Source organism: Magnolia sinica, chromosome 8 (assembly GCF_029962835.1).
Source record: "Magnolia sinica isolate HGM2019 chromosome 8, MsV1, whole genome shotgun sequence".
NCBI classification, from domain to species: Eukaryota; Viridiplantae; Streptophyta; class Magnoliopsida; order Magnoliales; family Magnoliaceae; genus Magnolia; species Magnolia sinica.
Window position 1 is genome coordinate 11,771,560 of NC_080580.1, and position 15,619 is coordinate 11,787,178.

Here is a 15,619-nt window from a genome sequence, read left to right on the forward strand (position 1 = left end):
GATGTTCAGAAGTGGAACGAGCGGTCGAGAGGCGTCCAAAAGTGAAACGAGCGACCGAGAGGCGTTCAGAAGCGAAAAAGAAGAGGGAAACATATCAAGAAAGACAAGTATCTGGAAGACTACGTGGCAATAGTTCAGTTGCATATTAATACTACATGTCATCAAACGACCAATGAAAGCAATGAGGGCGATGTGTGGCAAATGAACGATTAGTGACCAAAGCAGAGCTTGGTCAAGAGAATTGAGGAACCATCAAGAAGAAGAAATGTAGTAGAAAGAAGAATCTTATAAAAAAAAAAAAAGCTTTTCAACTATTGTAACTATTGCAGTAATGGATGAATGATCTGGAAGAATAAGCTATAATAGAACTCTATAAATAAAAGAAGAATCTATTAGAGGAAACCCCAACCAATTTAACACAACAAACAATCAATCAAATCTATCTATTTATCTTTTATCTCAACTTATCCTAAGAGTAGCGGTAATTCTTAGCCATAATATTTAGTTATAATCCAAGTCTACACTCATATGTTAGATTTGTTCTTTATCCAATATCGAGCAGTTCTTTCAAGAGAAGCATTTTTGGCCTGGTAACCGATTGTGAGTTTTTTCACGTGTACCCAACTCAGTTAGTCCGGTGCGGGTACTATGGGACCGACCTGACCCCAAGCCGTTGACAGCACTGATTCCACACCCCTAAATTTCAACGGCTTTTACATCATTTCACGTGGCTTTATCTTCAATATCAACCAAGCAACAGTAGACTTCTTCCATCAAAAGCCAACAAAATATACATATATATTCCTCGACTCTCTCTCTCTCTCTCTCTCTCTCTAAAATAAATAGAGGGGAATCATTAAGCTTAACCTACAAAAATTATCAATAAGCATGTAAAACGTTTAAAGTTTATCATATGATTTGTGTGGTTTTTCATTCTTTTATTATATGGTGTGGGCTCACATGATGATTGGATCCTCCTACAACAGTTGCTGAGGAACCGGCCTTAAAATGCACGGACCATGTGTCTAAAATGTAGAAAGGGGCGATGGCAGGGCAAATGGGCTGGACTTATGCTTATGAAGGCCGGGCAAGGTCGGGACGTGCTGTGAAGGCTTGTTTTGTCAGGCGTACGCCGACCCTGTTTATTATTCAAACGTTCTAATTGAAGGCCAGACCCAACACGCATGGTTTCATAAACAAACACTGTCCCAGCCCATTTATTATCGGGCCAAGAAATGCAGGCTTCAAAAGAGCATTCATGGGCCGGCCCTGGCCCTTCAAACTGATGGTCTCCCACCCATTAGCTCTACTAACAGGTGTCCACAGGAACCCACTAACGAGGTCCCTCCGGTCTAGTTGGGAAACATCGAGTTTAGTGGGCCACAAATAAGCATTGTTTTAACGTAATGATTGACGAAAGAGCATATAAAATAGGGCCCATGATCCGTAACAGATAAGAGGTCTTAGGCACGTGGACAATTTCTCGCCAGTTACTAGTTACACTACATCCGTATCCGTGTGACCCTTCGCAATGACAAAGTACCGAAGCTCGCCACCTTTTTATGCGTTGCCTCATGGGACACACATGCAGATGCCATCTGATGATCGGAGCCAACCATCCTCTGGTTGCTGTTACGAACAACCTACCGTTCGGTATTCATGCTGGAAGGACGATCCTGGTTGATTTGTGGCGAATTTCTTTCCGATGTTTTTACCTGTTCAGCCATATCACTTGTGGCCCATCTAGGCTAGGGCCTATAAACATGGACCACCAATCATTCCATTTTACATGCGGGCCCAAATGTGGTGACACATGCTGGTCATTGTGAGACGCGACATGAGCAAAACGAACACACTTTTTCTGTTAGTTACTTAAAAAGGCCGGATTCTGTATCCGTCGGTCACGTCATCATATATCCAAAAAGAAGGATTTACAGTAGGAGAAGCGAAAACACTAGAACACACACCAAAATCGGAGGAGCTCGATTCTCCTCCATTTCTTCCCTCGGTCATTCACGGGGAGGGGAAGAAGAAAAACCCACGAGTTCAGTTAAAAGAATGGGGAAATTACCCAAGGGCGCCACACTCACCTTGCAACCATCAGACCCATCCCATGCGATATTATTCGTAGAGAGAGATGAGGTTATGCACGTGAGAATGGCAAATCATGCACGTGGCGCTCCTCATCAGCTGTCCGCTCTTGCATGCGCTGCATAGCACCTTATGGCCGCAAGGGACGTTAGCCCACACGGCTTTCCTCTCCTTGCAAACCACGCACGTGAAACCGGACCCTCCGCTGCTTCCTTTTAGAGAGCTTCCTTCTTCATCGCTGGTTGGGGCGCCGGAAGTTGCCTTTAGGCATCCGAATGCTGGCACCGTGTTTAATGGCGATCTCTGCACACGGATTTAAAAGGAGAGGTCAATTTATCGCGCGCCCTTGTTATGGAAACTCACAAAATTCTTGCCAAAGTAAGTCCTGTTTCCCTTGCCAATGTGGCACGTGTGCCCCACGTTCTGTTGTCTGTAGGGTTGGCAGTAGTTAAGGTCAGCTCAAAACAAGGATAGATTCATCAAACGGGCTCGACCTACCTATAATGGGTTAGTCCATACCCAATCCAGTTATATACCTATAATGGGTTAACCTATACCCAATCCAATCCAGTTATATACCTATAATCTATAATGGGTTAACCCAAACCCAATCCCAAGCCTAACTCCAACCCACCTCTAACTATTTAATTAAAAAAATAAAAAATGAAAAAATATTAACCAAATATTTAGAACTTTTAACTAATATCAAATCAAACCCCATATTATAACCAAATTACAGCAACCAAACCCTTTATCACAACCCCCCTAGGTCAGGCCTATTAAATCTAAATGTAACTTGTTTAATTTCAAGTTGGCAAAACACAATCCAAACCAACCTACACAGAAAATCAGTTGACCTGGCCCCTAACTTTACGAGTTGAGTTTGATTTGGGTTGGTGGGTTAGGTCAAGTTTTGCTGTCCTCTTTACGTAAATCGCAAGTAAATAGGTTAGTAGAGGCCAATGTAACCCTGATGTGGCCCAACGCAAAAGCCTTGTATGTCAAATGCGGGCTTCATGCTCAAATGCGGGCTTCATGCAATGAAATCTTCACTTTTAATTAAAGACCTGCGTCAAGTTGTCCAGGGTGCTTTTTAATTCAGATATGCCTTGAGTTTCAGGGAATTTAGGTAGATCGACTAGTCTAATCCAGTTATCGAGTAGGCCACGTGTATATGTAGACAGTCATTTGGTTTTGCTTTTAAGCGTCCATTTCTTGATATACATGGGGCGAACTTGATGAATCTTTTGGCTGCGGAGGATATGCATGGTGTGTTGACATGACAAAGTTACGTGTGCCCATCATGATGTATTTGTTATATCTATACCGTCCGTCAATCTTGTGAGATCATTTTTGAAAAATTTTAGGGCATGAGCCCAAATATGAGATAAATCCAAAGCTCAAGTGGACCACACCGTAGAAAGGAGGTTTCAAAGGTGGGGTCTTTCCGTGGTGTGGTCTATTTGAACTTCGGATTTGCCGTTTTGGGGTCGTACCCTAATATGATATGAAAAAATGGATGTAGAGTGTCGATATAACACGTACATCAAGGAGGGGCCCACAGAACTTTGCCACAGCGGTGGAGTGTGCCACACGAGGCAATCCGCGTAGGCATATACATGGCGGGGCCTACTCGAGTGAGAGCCATCTTGCACATGTGCCCCAGTACATTTGGAGTAAATTCGTCACATTCACGAAAGGGGCCTTACGTGGACCGTACCTGGAGGCAATCCTGATCCGACGGCGAGAAGCTCGGACAAGGTTTGTTGGAGCAGTTTTGCTCGGCGGGGGCTTGCCCCCTCACTCGTGGGGTGTCCCATGGCGCAAAGAGGACACACTGCACAATGGTGTGGCACTGCATGCACGTGCCTGATGAGATGTGTTTGCTCTTGCAGGAGCCGCACAGCACCTTGTGCCCGCAGGGCATGTTGACCCATAGGGCCTTCTTCTCCTTGCACAGCAGGCAGTTGCTGCTGCTCCTGTCCTGGCTTTGGCGGTTGATTGAGCCTTCCTTGCCAGCATGCTCGGACAATTTATTCTTCCGCAAGTTCTGTGAATACAGGGTAGATTTAGTTCCTTAGAATTTGAAGGAAATTAACCATAAGATTTAGGCAGTCTGACGGAAAATAGTAGATGACACGCATGCATAAATCTATTGTGGACGTGGAATGCATGAGCTCAATCCTAATATTGTGGGCCTCACTGCGAAAGCGGGTGACCAAAATCACTGTACAAGGCAACGGCCTTGTCGTCAGGACCATCCCTAGGACCCTTGCCCGACGTAATTCTCCTAATCGGGTTCGGGTGAGGCCCTAATCGAAATTTTGAAAGACGCAGGTGCAGGCCCAAAACAATTATTAATTATGCTTTAAACAGTCAGGCCCATACAAATTTTAGGCCTTCGTTACACGCCCAAGACTAACGGGCCTGTCAGCATAGGCGAAATTTCAGAACCTGATCAATAAACGGATTGGGCCCACGCATAGGCTTCTCAAAACTTTCTACCAAGGATAGGCCCTAACCAAGGCCTCTGTTACTAGCCCGAGACAGCTCGGGCCAGCCCGGCAGTTGACGGCGCTGCTTAGCTGCAACCCCAGAATCAGCGATGTGGATGCGACCGTTGGGCCCACCTTGATGTATGCATTTTATATCTAGGCCTTCCATCTATTTTGCCAGATCATTTTCTAGTACGGGCCCAAAAGTGAAGCAGATCCAAATCTCAGATGGACCACACCACATGAAAAAGTAGAAAAGTGAAGCAGATCCAAAGCTTCACTTTTGAGCCCACTCCATAAAATGGTCCGGCAAAGCTGATGGACGGCGTAGATATACAATGCATACATCGAGGTGGGTCCCACGGTCAGGGTTCCACTCACACCACTGGTTCCGAGGGTCGCAGCTGTCCGCAGTTGTCGCCCTCAATTCCTGCTATTCTCCCGGATCAAAGATGGGATGGGCTGCGAAAATAGCCAGTGAAACACTCCCCCTGAATTCACACGGAACGACCAACGCGTTTCCTCTTCTTCCATACTCACCTCGTAGTAGTCCCATTGGCGAGAAAAGAATGAGAATGGATGGTCTTCTCTTTTGTCGTCCGCGAACGACAGCTGCTGCCGCGGCTGCTTGTCCTCTTCCCGGCCTTCCGCCCTCCCACTCGGAGTGCACCACGGTGTGAAAAAGGAACGGTCTGTCTGCAGGAAGCTAAGGAACCGGTCCATGCTCAACTCGGCTGAGCCCTTCCCTCCAAATCCACTGCAGTCTCCGCCACAGTCAGCCGAATACGACGGGCTTGCAAGCATCCCAAACTCGACTTCATCGTGATCTATGAGCTGCAGGATATTTGGGTTATTGGTCTTGGGCGCATGTTCTGCATAGGAACGATCGGGCTTGAGAGGAACCTCGGAGTCGCATAACAGCGGTGGTGGGAGCTTCTGCAGTTGCGGGAGGGTGTTGTGAAGGGAGGGAAGGAGGACAACGTGGGTGGCGGGCCCCCTCCCAACAGGAACAATCCTCATCTTGCAGATCCCAGAGAAGGAGCGCATGAAGTCGCTGAGCTTCAGGTGGCCAAGGGAGGCGTGGTCGAGTTCCATGCCGCACGTGGCCCTGAAGTCACCCTTGAGAGAGGAGAGAGGGTAGCACTCGCCTTCCTTCAGCCGTTTTGACACCTCTACAAGGAAGGCCGGGAGCCATCTCCTGAAAGTCGCAACCCAAGGCGGAAGGGCGGAGGCCTCGCCTGTGGGGCCGGTTGCAGGGGTTGGGTTTTTGTTCGGTTGATCGTGGGTACTGCCAAAGATGAGCTTCTCGACCCAGGACATGGAATCAATCCTTCCATCGTCTGCCGGTTGCTTTTCTCTGGGGTCAAATGGCTGCTGGTGCTGCTGCTCTTGGGCTAGCTGTTGCTGGCGAGGTGGTGGCTTTGAGAGGTCGAATGGGAATACGACTTTAGGAACGGCGCCTTTGATCTCTACCTTCTTCCCCAAAATGGCGACGTAGTGGGCTTGAACAGCAGCGGCGGCGGAGTCTTCGTGTTTGAATGTGATGAAGCCGAAGCCACGAGATTGTAGGTGCTCGCCGGATTGGCTTGCGATCACTGTTGAGTCTTCTACGGGTCCGAACTCCCTCTCGAAGAATTGCCTCAGGTAAGCTGGCATACAAGAGTAAAAACAAAACGTTAGATGAGCCTATAGCTTTTTATTCAGTACAAGGAAACGACGCAACACATGCCCCAATCCTTTAGGTTTTGGATTAAGCTGATATTTTTATTTTGTCTGAATCAAGGTGTGATCGACCTAATCAACAGGTTGTATGACAAATAAACATTAGAGTGAGCCCTGGGAAGTTTTTAATGGTGGCCATTCAATCGCCACCGTTTTCTTGTGGTGTGGTCCACTCAAGATTTGGATATCCCTCATTTTTCGGATAATTTTCTGAAATGATATGTAATATAGACGGAAGGCTCGGATAAAACACATTATTTCACAGATCAATCTCAGTAGCCACCTCGCTATTGAGGCTGTCAGCACGCAGTCCGCGTCCGTGAACGTGTGCCCCATGCGGAAGCGGATTGGCTGGTGTACAACACATCAGCTATATAGCTTATAGCTGCTGTAGGTACGTGCCGTGCGAGGACCAACACTGACGCTCCTCGAGCTCCGAGTTGTGCGAACGGTTCAAAGGAGATCAAAGTTACATGGGCCCAACAGTGATGTATTTATTATATCTACACTGTTCATCTATTTTTAGAGATCATTTTAAAGTACTGTCCAAAAAATGAATCATATCCAAATATCATCTAGACCACACCACAACTAGCAGCGGAGATACTGATTTTCACCGTTAAAATCGTAGGGCCCACCATAATGTTTATTTTCCATTCAATCTGTCTATAAGGCCACAAAGACCTGAATGAAGAGGGAAAACAAATTTCATATTGATCCACAACTTTTGTGACCCGAAAAGGGTTTCAATGGTAGATGTTTAATCGTCTGCTAATTTTTGCAGTGTGGTCTACTTTATAGCTAGATCTGTCTTATTTTTCGTCTCAAGCCTTAAGATGAACTCGCCAAATGGATGGATGGTTTGGATATAACACATACCTCATCATCATACCCACGGAACTTACTGATGGTAGTACAGCAGCTGTATAGCTAGTGTGAGGTACACTGACCAGTCCGCTTCCCATGCTGAGATGGTCTAGTGGTCAAACGGAAATGGATTGGCTACTGCCCCCGCCACCAGCCAATGGTGGGGTCGATGCTCTGCGAGCCCCATTATGACGTATGTGTTTCATCCAAGCCATTCATGTATTTTTTTTAAAGATCATCTTGTGTTATGAAACACAAAAAATAATAATAATAATGAAGTGTATCCTAATCTCAAGTGAACCACGTTAGAGGAAACATTGTTGAATGAAAGTTGATCATTAAAAACTTTTTGGAGACTGTAAAAGTTTTGGATCAAGTTAATCTTTGTTTTTACCTTGATCTGGGTCTTTATGACCTAATAAACAGATTGGATGTCAAATAAACAGTACAGTGGTCTTTAGGTGGATTTTAATGGTGGATATCCAATCACTATTGTTTTCCTGTGGTGGGGTCCACCTGAGATTTATATCCCTCTCATTTTTAGGGTCAAGCACAAAAATGATCTTTAAAAATGAAAGAACGGATTGAATAAAGCATATACTTCGTGGTGGGGCCACAGAGCACCGACCACCAGCCACCGGGCTGGTGGCAGGGGGAGTAGCCAATCCGTTTCCTGATTAAACTGTCCTCTTAAAGAGGCATCCAGAACCATCTTTGTACTCTTTCTTTCTTTCTATTTTTCTTGGAGATAGGACCACGATGCCCTCAATTGCCGTTATTCGGCAGTACTACGTCTTTTTCTCACCTGAGTCAACCGAAGGTGGGAGGCCGCCAACAAAGATTTTCCGTACGAGGTCCTCGGGCCCGCGTGCCTGGTAATCCCAAGGAAATGTACAAAATAAAAAGACTAATTAATCATTTTTGGAGAAATAAAAAGAGTAATTTGGAATTTTGTACAAGGTGCTTTTACAAGTAAGAACTAGGCCCGCTGAATCGGTTGTCAACGCTGACCTTTCTAACGTTCCTTGCTGTTGCTTGTGGCAGGGATCCTTGCTTGAGTTCGGGCGGTCCGAGAACCTTGGCCCGTCTCAGCTCCGCCTCCCCATGCGCAAAGTAGCACTTGGCGCCCCTTACGCACCCACTCGGAGATTCGAAGTATCGGCAGAGCTCCGTCTTCTCATTTGCACAAAATCTACAGTAGTGAATTTGTCGGACAAATAGAACGGCCAAGTTCCTGTCATTACGGACGGGAAAGATTGCTTATTTTTCATACTTAGGACATGGATGAGGTGATCACCTTTCAAGCGAGGTAGCTTTTTCTTTCGCCTCGAGATATCCTCTGAACATATCTGCGTTTGACTCATCGGTAATCAGACTCCAGCCAGCGTTCTCTTCCATTTGGCTTGCACGGTTCCCTAAGTATTAAAAATCCAGAATAAGAATTCAAAAAAAAAAAAAAAAAAACAGTTCTTTTTCTGTTTTCACATTTCATAGGGGCTATATATAAGATGTAGTTAACATACAAAAGCCGTTGTTCGTTGAGGAAAGGATAAATCGCATATCCTGTGACTTTGCCAAGTCTACAGGCCTTTCTCTCCTGAAGAAGTTACAGAGCATGACGGAAGTTGTTTAAAGGTAGGAAATGTAGTTAAAACACAAAAGAGAGAGATTCAAGGGAAGAACGGGTTATGTTGTTCTAACCTTAGATTGAGGGCTTGGGTATTTGCTCCAAAACTCAGGAGCAACCGAGCGCACTCCATGGACTCGTTTTTCACAGCCAAAAAGAGAGGAGTTTCTTTTGTTTCTGAAACCATATCGACCGAGGCTGGATCTCGAAGCAGGAAAATCTTAAAGAAACCCATACAAGGAACAGGAAAACAAGTTCAGATTTATGGGAGATCCAAGGGAGGCTTTACAAAAAGCCCACGATGCAGTCAATTATTCAAGATGGTTATCCCGCACTATACACGTGAGAGCCATACTGTCATATGCATGGACATACCACATAAGTTGGATGGTCTCAGGCGACTAGGACTTTTTGGGGATTAAAACAAGACGGTTAGAAAAGTCCAGCCAAATGTCAACATCGGAAGGTCAAACATCTTCAATCAATGGGATCATACGACTTCAGTGATTTTTTCATGCATGGGTCTCTACTCTCCGATGGTAACAAATAGATGAACAACGTTACTAAAAAAAAAAAAACAATTTCATTCCTGGGGTGAGCCTAAGCTGACAGTTAGAAATTTTTCTAACCATCCATTTCTTTTTGATACGTCGTGACTCACCTGAGATGTGAAATTGCTTGATTTTTATGCTAGGAGATCTAAATAGTGTATGTCACCTGAGGGAAAGCTCAACACACATCTTATTTTGTGACACATGTACCCAAGTGTGGATATGTACAGCTCTTGCACACGTGTGTATTTAACAAATCTCTGATAATTAACTTCGGTGGATGGATTGGACCGCTTAGCAGCATACCTGTAAGGCTTGAGAATTGCCATTGGCTGCAGCCACATGGAGGGGAGTCAGCCCCAACATATTTTTGTGGTAGACCCGAGCCCCATGACTCACAAGGAGCCACACAATCCTGGACCCAGTAAAATACCATGCAATGATGCTCTGACGTAGTAGTAAGGTAAAGGAGAAGGGTGTACGATCACTGAGAACGGAAACTTACCTGAGCCTTGACTCCTGTGAACAGGAGCTCATCTTGAGGCACCAATGAAGTGCCGAGTTGCCGTCCCAGTCAGTATCGTTCACGTCTAGGTTCGTCTTAAGCAGCAGTTTCACAACTGCTTCATCTCCTGCCTGTAAACATACGACACATGGAGATACTAAAATTCAGCGTTTATAGCAAATTTACGAAGGGGGACAACGTTATGTGCAAATGAGATGCGCCCACTACAAGGACTGCCCAATAGCCAGTATACTCCTGCCTGTAAACATTAAATCAGGTGCTGGAAAATTGTCAAATCTGTGCAAGAGTCAGGGGTGCAGCACACCAGATGGACGGTTAGATCATCTGACCACATGGACACGGCTCAACATCGATGGGCTAAAGGCAATGGGCTTCAAACGCGATGAAAGCATAACCTTCACGCGGAGTATACGCATTACTGTTGCATCTCTAGAACTGTAACACCGGGCAGATCAGGTAAGGGAAATGTTCCGAATTCTAAAGGCTCATTCACTTTTCTTTATATTGCTGATATTTGATAAGCAAGCGGTACTACGTAAACAATAAAAGAGGCCACGCCTCGAGGCGAGGTGCCAAAGCAACGATACAGAGAGTCTTGCCATCAAACCATCGGTAAAGCAGGCTCGCCCAACTTTCGAACTCATTATCCACACCGTTTATCTAGAAAGTCCCTTAGTACATGGCCTTCACGGAGATGAAGCTCGTTGATTGGAGAACTTCGTCCATATTTAGGAGCTGACACAGTGAGCCATCATTTTAAGATTATTTTGTATGGACGATGAAACCTCATCGACTGGACTGGTACACCTCCGTACCGATCATTTATGGTAGCAAATTATAGATGAACGGTCTGGATCATAAATTGTGAGGCCGAATGAGAGATCCTTGCTAGCAAATCTCGGAAACCGAACTGGAAAAGTATTTCACCTGGCAAGCGCTGATCAGGGGTGACGTCATCCTACTGTTCTGACAGCTCCCTCGAGCCACAGCCCCGAATAGCTGCAGCAGCTCCATCTCGCAGAGCAATAGCTTCCTCATCTCACAATCACTACTCCGAGTCGAATCAGAGGAGGCTTTGTAGCTGCTGGAGCCAAGCCGTGCATCTCCCATCCGACCGAGCGATATCGCCTCCCTAATCACTTGCTCGTACAACGACGCTTCCGTCCTTGCGGCCGAACCCACTTCCAAGGGCAGAACCGCGTTAACCTTCTCTTCACTGACAATGAGCAGAGCAGCCAACCCTGCCACCTTACCGTCCATTGCGATAACGCGTGCTACCTCTGCCACATCCTTCGTACCCTCCGCCAACATCTCAACACCCCTCAAATCCTGCAAAAAAACCTTTCACTCCTAACAAAAAGAACCTCTAAAAGAAACGATCCAGCAGATCATTCGAAATTGTAGTCCGCTGGTACCTTCACCATCATCAGAACCGTTGATCAGATGTGACTAACCATGGATGGCTCAAAACATACAATCTGGACAGCTAAAAAGATCCATTGGTTTACAATCTACAAGTAGAATTGGATAAACAAGGAAATATTTTCCCACAGTGCCACCCACGGTGCGGCCCATCAGATTGACAGTTCCAGCCACGAGGAAGGTGGGGCCACGCATGGCTGCTGTCCGCGGACTACATTTTCTATGGTCCCGCCGGTTACCAATCTGTTCACATAGAAATTAAAAGGTAGAGGAGAGAAATGTCAGCGAAATTAGATCATGCGAATTTCTCATCTACTTCATAAAACAAACCCTTTGGCCGAGAAGAACCACCAGCTCTTCCACAGAATCGTTCGGTGTCCAAACCACCTGCAGCCTAAAATTTCATATATCCGAAATAATACCGGAAATTCGGTTAAATAAAGATACCGAAAATCTGCCTTTCCAAAAACTTCAAGAATATTTTCCTTCAAATGAAAATTTACGTAAGGAAAGTAAAAAAGGAAAAAAAAAAACCCGAACTTCGATATACCTTTTGCTCGCGAGCGCGATCTCGATAGCGAGCAGAGAATTCTCGTCCTTCGATCTAAGATCTGTTCTTGCCTGTTTCCGCAGCAGAAGGTCTATGCATCTTACCGAATTCATTTCCGCAGCGTTTTGCAGTGGCGTCCGTCCGGACCCGTCCATCTTGTTAATATGCGCCGGTATCCCTGCCTCTCCATCGATAAGTGCTGCGGCGCACTCGACCGAGTCGAGCTTGCAGGCAAGATGCAGGAGCCTTGAACCTAGAGGTTCTACAAGGTTCTCTCCATCGGTTTCTTCTAGATCTGCTTTCTCTAGTGCCTTTTCCGCGATCTTTTTGAAAAGTGAAACGAGCCGAACCTTGTCGTCTCGCCAAACAAACTCAGTGAGCCTTTTCTCACAGTCGATCTCATCAATTTCCTTTATTTGCAGATCTGGAAGACGATCATCATCGCAAAACAGAAGATCTTCATCTTTGACAGAGGAGCAGGGGATCAGATCCGATTTCTCGAAAGATAACACCATCTCGAGCTGTTCAGATTGAATTATGGTATTTCCTGAAACAGATTCAGCAGGACTAAGCATCGAATCAACTACAGATTAGAAAATAGGAAAGATGACGAAATTTTTGAAATTCCATCAAGAAATCAGAACAAATTACAAAACGGAACAAATCAGATGAAATCAGTGAAAGAACACCATCGGGAGAACCGTATTCACTGAAAGTTTCCACATAAATTCAAAGTTTCCACATAAATTCAACAGAAAACATGAAAATCGACTAGAAGCATGGATCTTACAACAAATTACAGAAAGAACCCTAATTTCACTGAAAATTTCCACATAAATTCAACAGAAAACATGAAAATCAAACTAGAAGCATGGATCTTGCAACAAATTACAGAAAGAACCCTAATTTCACTGAAAGTTTCCACAAAAATTCAACAGAAAACATGAAAAGAAAACTAGAAGCATGGATCTTGCAACAAATTACAGAAAGTGCCCTAATTTCACTGAAAATATAAGAAGAAATCTAAAATCATGAATAAACTAGAACAGAACCGCAAAAATCACAGAAACAGGGCCGGATTTATCATCAGATCCATCTGCAATACCTTAGCTATGAAGGAATCTCCGTCTATAGCATCACTTCTTCTCTACCAGCTCTTTTCTTATTGAAGGAAATAGAAGATCTGGAGGTAGGTTGCTTTAAATGAAGAAGAAACTGAAAAAACTGTGAGAAATGCCGAAGTTAAGGTCGGCCCGTCTATTTATAGCTGCGGATTCTTTCCACCAGCAAACCTCATTGAATAGCTGCTTCACGTCCGCCTTCGAATTCCCGCCAGAATACAAAATGCATTCGAGCAGTGCACTTATTCGGCACTCACCTCTCACACGTGGAAACCTGGGGTACGTGTAAAAGATCCAGTTCGTTTTTAAGTTGGTTCTCCCAATTCGGATATCTATTCTTTTTTAAATAAATAAAAATAGTAGGCTGATTTCGTTATAAGGTTGTACAGCATATATGTTGAATCTGGACCATTGATCTCTGTTGATCATATTTTTTGTATGCTAATGGTCCACCCATTGTCGGACTAGATTTTAATACTGGCATATATAATCTGTGGGACAATCATGATTTTCGGATTTGATTTCTTAAGTTATACATGCCAAGCTGCCCTGCCAAGTGTCTGAGCGGCGATTCCACAAAACAAGTTCTTACGAGCAAACTTAGGGCTTGTTTGAATCTACATTTTGGTTGTATTGTATTGTATCCGGTACTGTTTATGTATACATTGGGCGATATTCAGAATACATCCAGCGGAGACGTGTCACTAACCAATGTTTGGATAGGACGTATTACTCTAGTACGTATACAATTTCATGTCAGATCAATATTTGGAAACGATCGGATAAGGGTCACATGATGTATATACGTGCGTGTAGTGGGGCCCACTCACTGTTCCATTAAATGATCCGAGCCGTTCATTCACTTCAGAGGGTGGGCATTACCCTTGCGTAGGTGTCCTTTCGTTTCTATGCAAACTATTGCAAAATCTCAACCGTTAAACATGAAATAGACGGCGGAGTAAATACCCTCATAGGCCACGCTAATTTCACTCCAAAAGCACTCTCTTCCGGATGGTTTTTCGTCCTAAATCCAATGAACAGAGTGGATTTTCCAAAAAGCTTCAATAAGTGGGCTATCAAACTTCACAGAGTCGACGTACGTCGACTTTGTTGCGAAACAGAAGTTTCATCTTTTCGTTGTGGGCCACCATCATATAGTAAAAGGTGGATCTAAACCATTCATTAAGTAGAGAGAGAAAACCCCATCAAAATCATGTTGACCTTTCATGGTCATATACTTCCTCATGATCGCTACAATGATCAAAAGAAGACCGTTCGGCTGTTGTTTCAGCTTGATTGTCTCAGTGGGCCACATCATCGGATGATCAAACTCACCATTCATGGTTTAAATCTCGAGAGGAAGATGATGGACAGTGTGGATTTGTCAAAAGACGGTCATACTGAGCATTACCAACAACACGGTAAAAGAAGAAAATGCTTTCTTCCTGTTTACGTCTAACAGAACGTCCGGCCGGTTGTGCAGTACAATCCCATCGATGATGCAAAGTGATTCTCGGGCGTATTCGCACGCTTTGAATGCGTCGCCCGCCGTTCGTTTCCAAATAAGGGACATGTCCCATCAATCCCACTAATACGATACTATACACTCGAAATCGTGAATCCAAACACACCCTTAATAGGACAAGGATTGCATCCTACCCCCGCCAGAACGGTAATCCGTCCGGGCAGGGATCTGTGAGGCCCACCGTGATGTAATATTTTTATCCACTCTGTTCATTGTTTTTATCAAATCATTTTAAGGCATGATTCAAAAAAGAGGCATGTACAGAGACTAAGTGGACCACAAAGTGGGGATTGAACTTCCACCATTAAAAACTTCTTAGGAGCTGGAGAACTTTCGGACCAAGCAGATATTTGTTTTTACACTTCATCCACGTCTACATGACCTTATGAATAGGTTGGATGGTTTAAAAAAAAAAACATCACGGTGGCCCTTAAAAAGGTTTCAACGGTGGGTGTCATTATCACGCACCTCTGTAGGCGGTACAGGTGCGAATTTTGAAGTCGTGTGGGAAATCAAAGACGGATGTCCGGTGGGACCTATGTTTAGATTATATGGACAGATCTAAGGCCGATGAACCATGAGATAGGGTTAAAAACTATGGAAAAAATGGATGCATGTTAACCGTTCAATCTTTCCATTGCATTCATGTGATGCCTCTCTGAGATTTTACAGGTAGAATTTTTTCAGGACGCGCTACCATGTTGTTTCACCTTTGATCTTGCTGGGCTCGGGTTCGGACCTCTTTGTTTCGGCTCATCATGGGCCTGGGCGTTCGTTGGGCGCCGGTTTTAAGGTGTGAGCCGGGTTTGGACAGACCCGAGATAATCCGGGCCGGCCAGGAATGGCAAGATGCTGTAGGCCCCAAAATGATGTATATGTTTTATCCCTTCCGTCCATCCATTTTTTCATCTAATTTTAGTGAATAAGCTCAAAAATGAGGTAAATCTAAATACAGGTCACACCACAGGAAATGGTGTGGATTGAACGTCCACCATTAAAAACTTCCTGAGGGCTACAAAAGTTCCGGATGAATCTGATATTTGTATTTTCCCTTCATCCAAGTCTGTGTGACCTAATCAACAGGTTGGATGGCAAATAAACATTACAGCATGCCCTAGGAAT

At 44.7% G+C, this 15,619-nt stretch overlaps 1 protein-coding gene across 1 annotated transcript; it reads right to left on the bottom strand.

Annotated features, from left to right (window-relative positions):
* Positions 1-1,839: 1,839 nt before the first annotated feature.
* LOC131254130 (uncharacterized) lies at positions 1,840-13,074 on the bottom strand. The gene is made up of 15 exons (XM_058255136.1): positions 12,957-13,074; positions 11,852-12,398; positions 11,632-11,695; positions 11,395-11,544; positions 10,807-11,220; positions 9,859-9,989; positions 9,660-9,768; positions 8,877-9,022; positions 8,699-8,772; positions 8,473-8,590; positions 8,187-8,367; positions 7,981-8,047; positions 5,127-6,235; positions 3,812-4,141; positions 1,840-2,394 (listed from the first exon to the last, which is right to left on the bottom strand). The coding sequence occupies exons 2-15, from the start codon at positions 12,364-12,366 to the stop codon at positions 2,122-2,124; spliced, it is 3,681 nt and encodes a 1,226-aa protein (XP_058111119.1). The 5' UTR covers positions 12,367-12,398; positions 12,957-13,074; the 3' UTR covers positions 1,840-2,121.
* Positions 13,075-15,619: the final 2,545 nt, after the last annotated feature.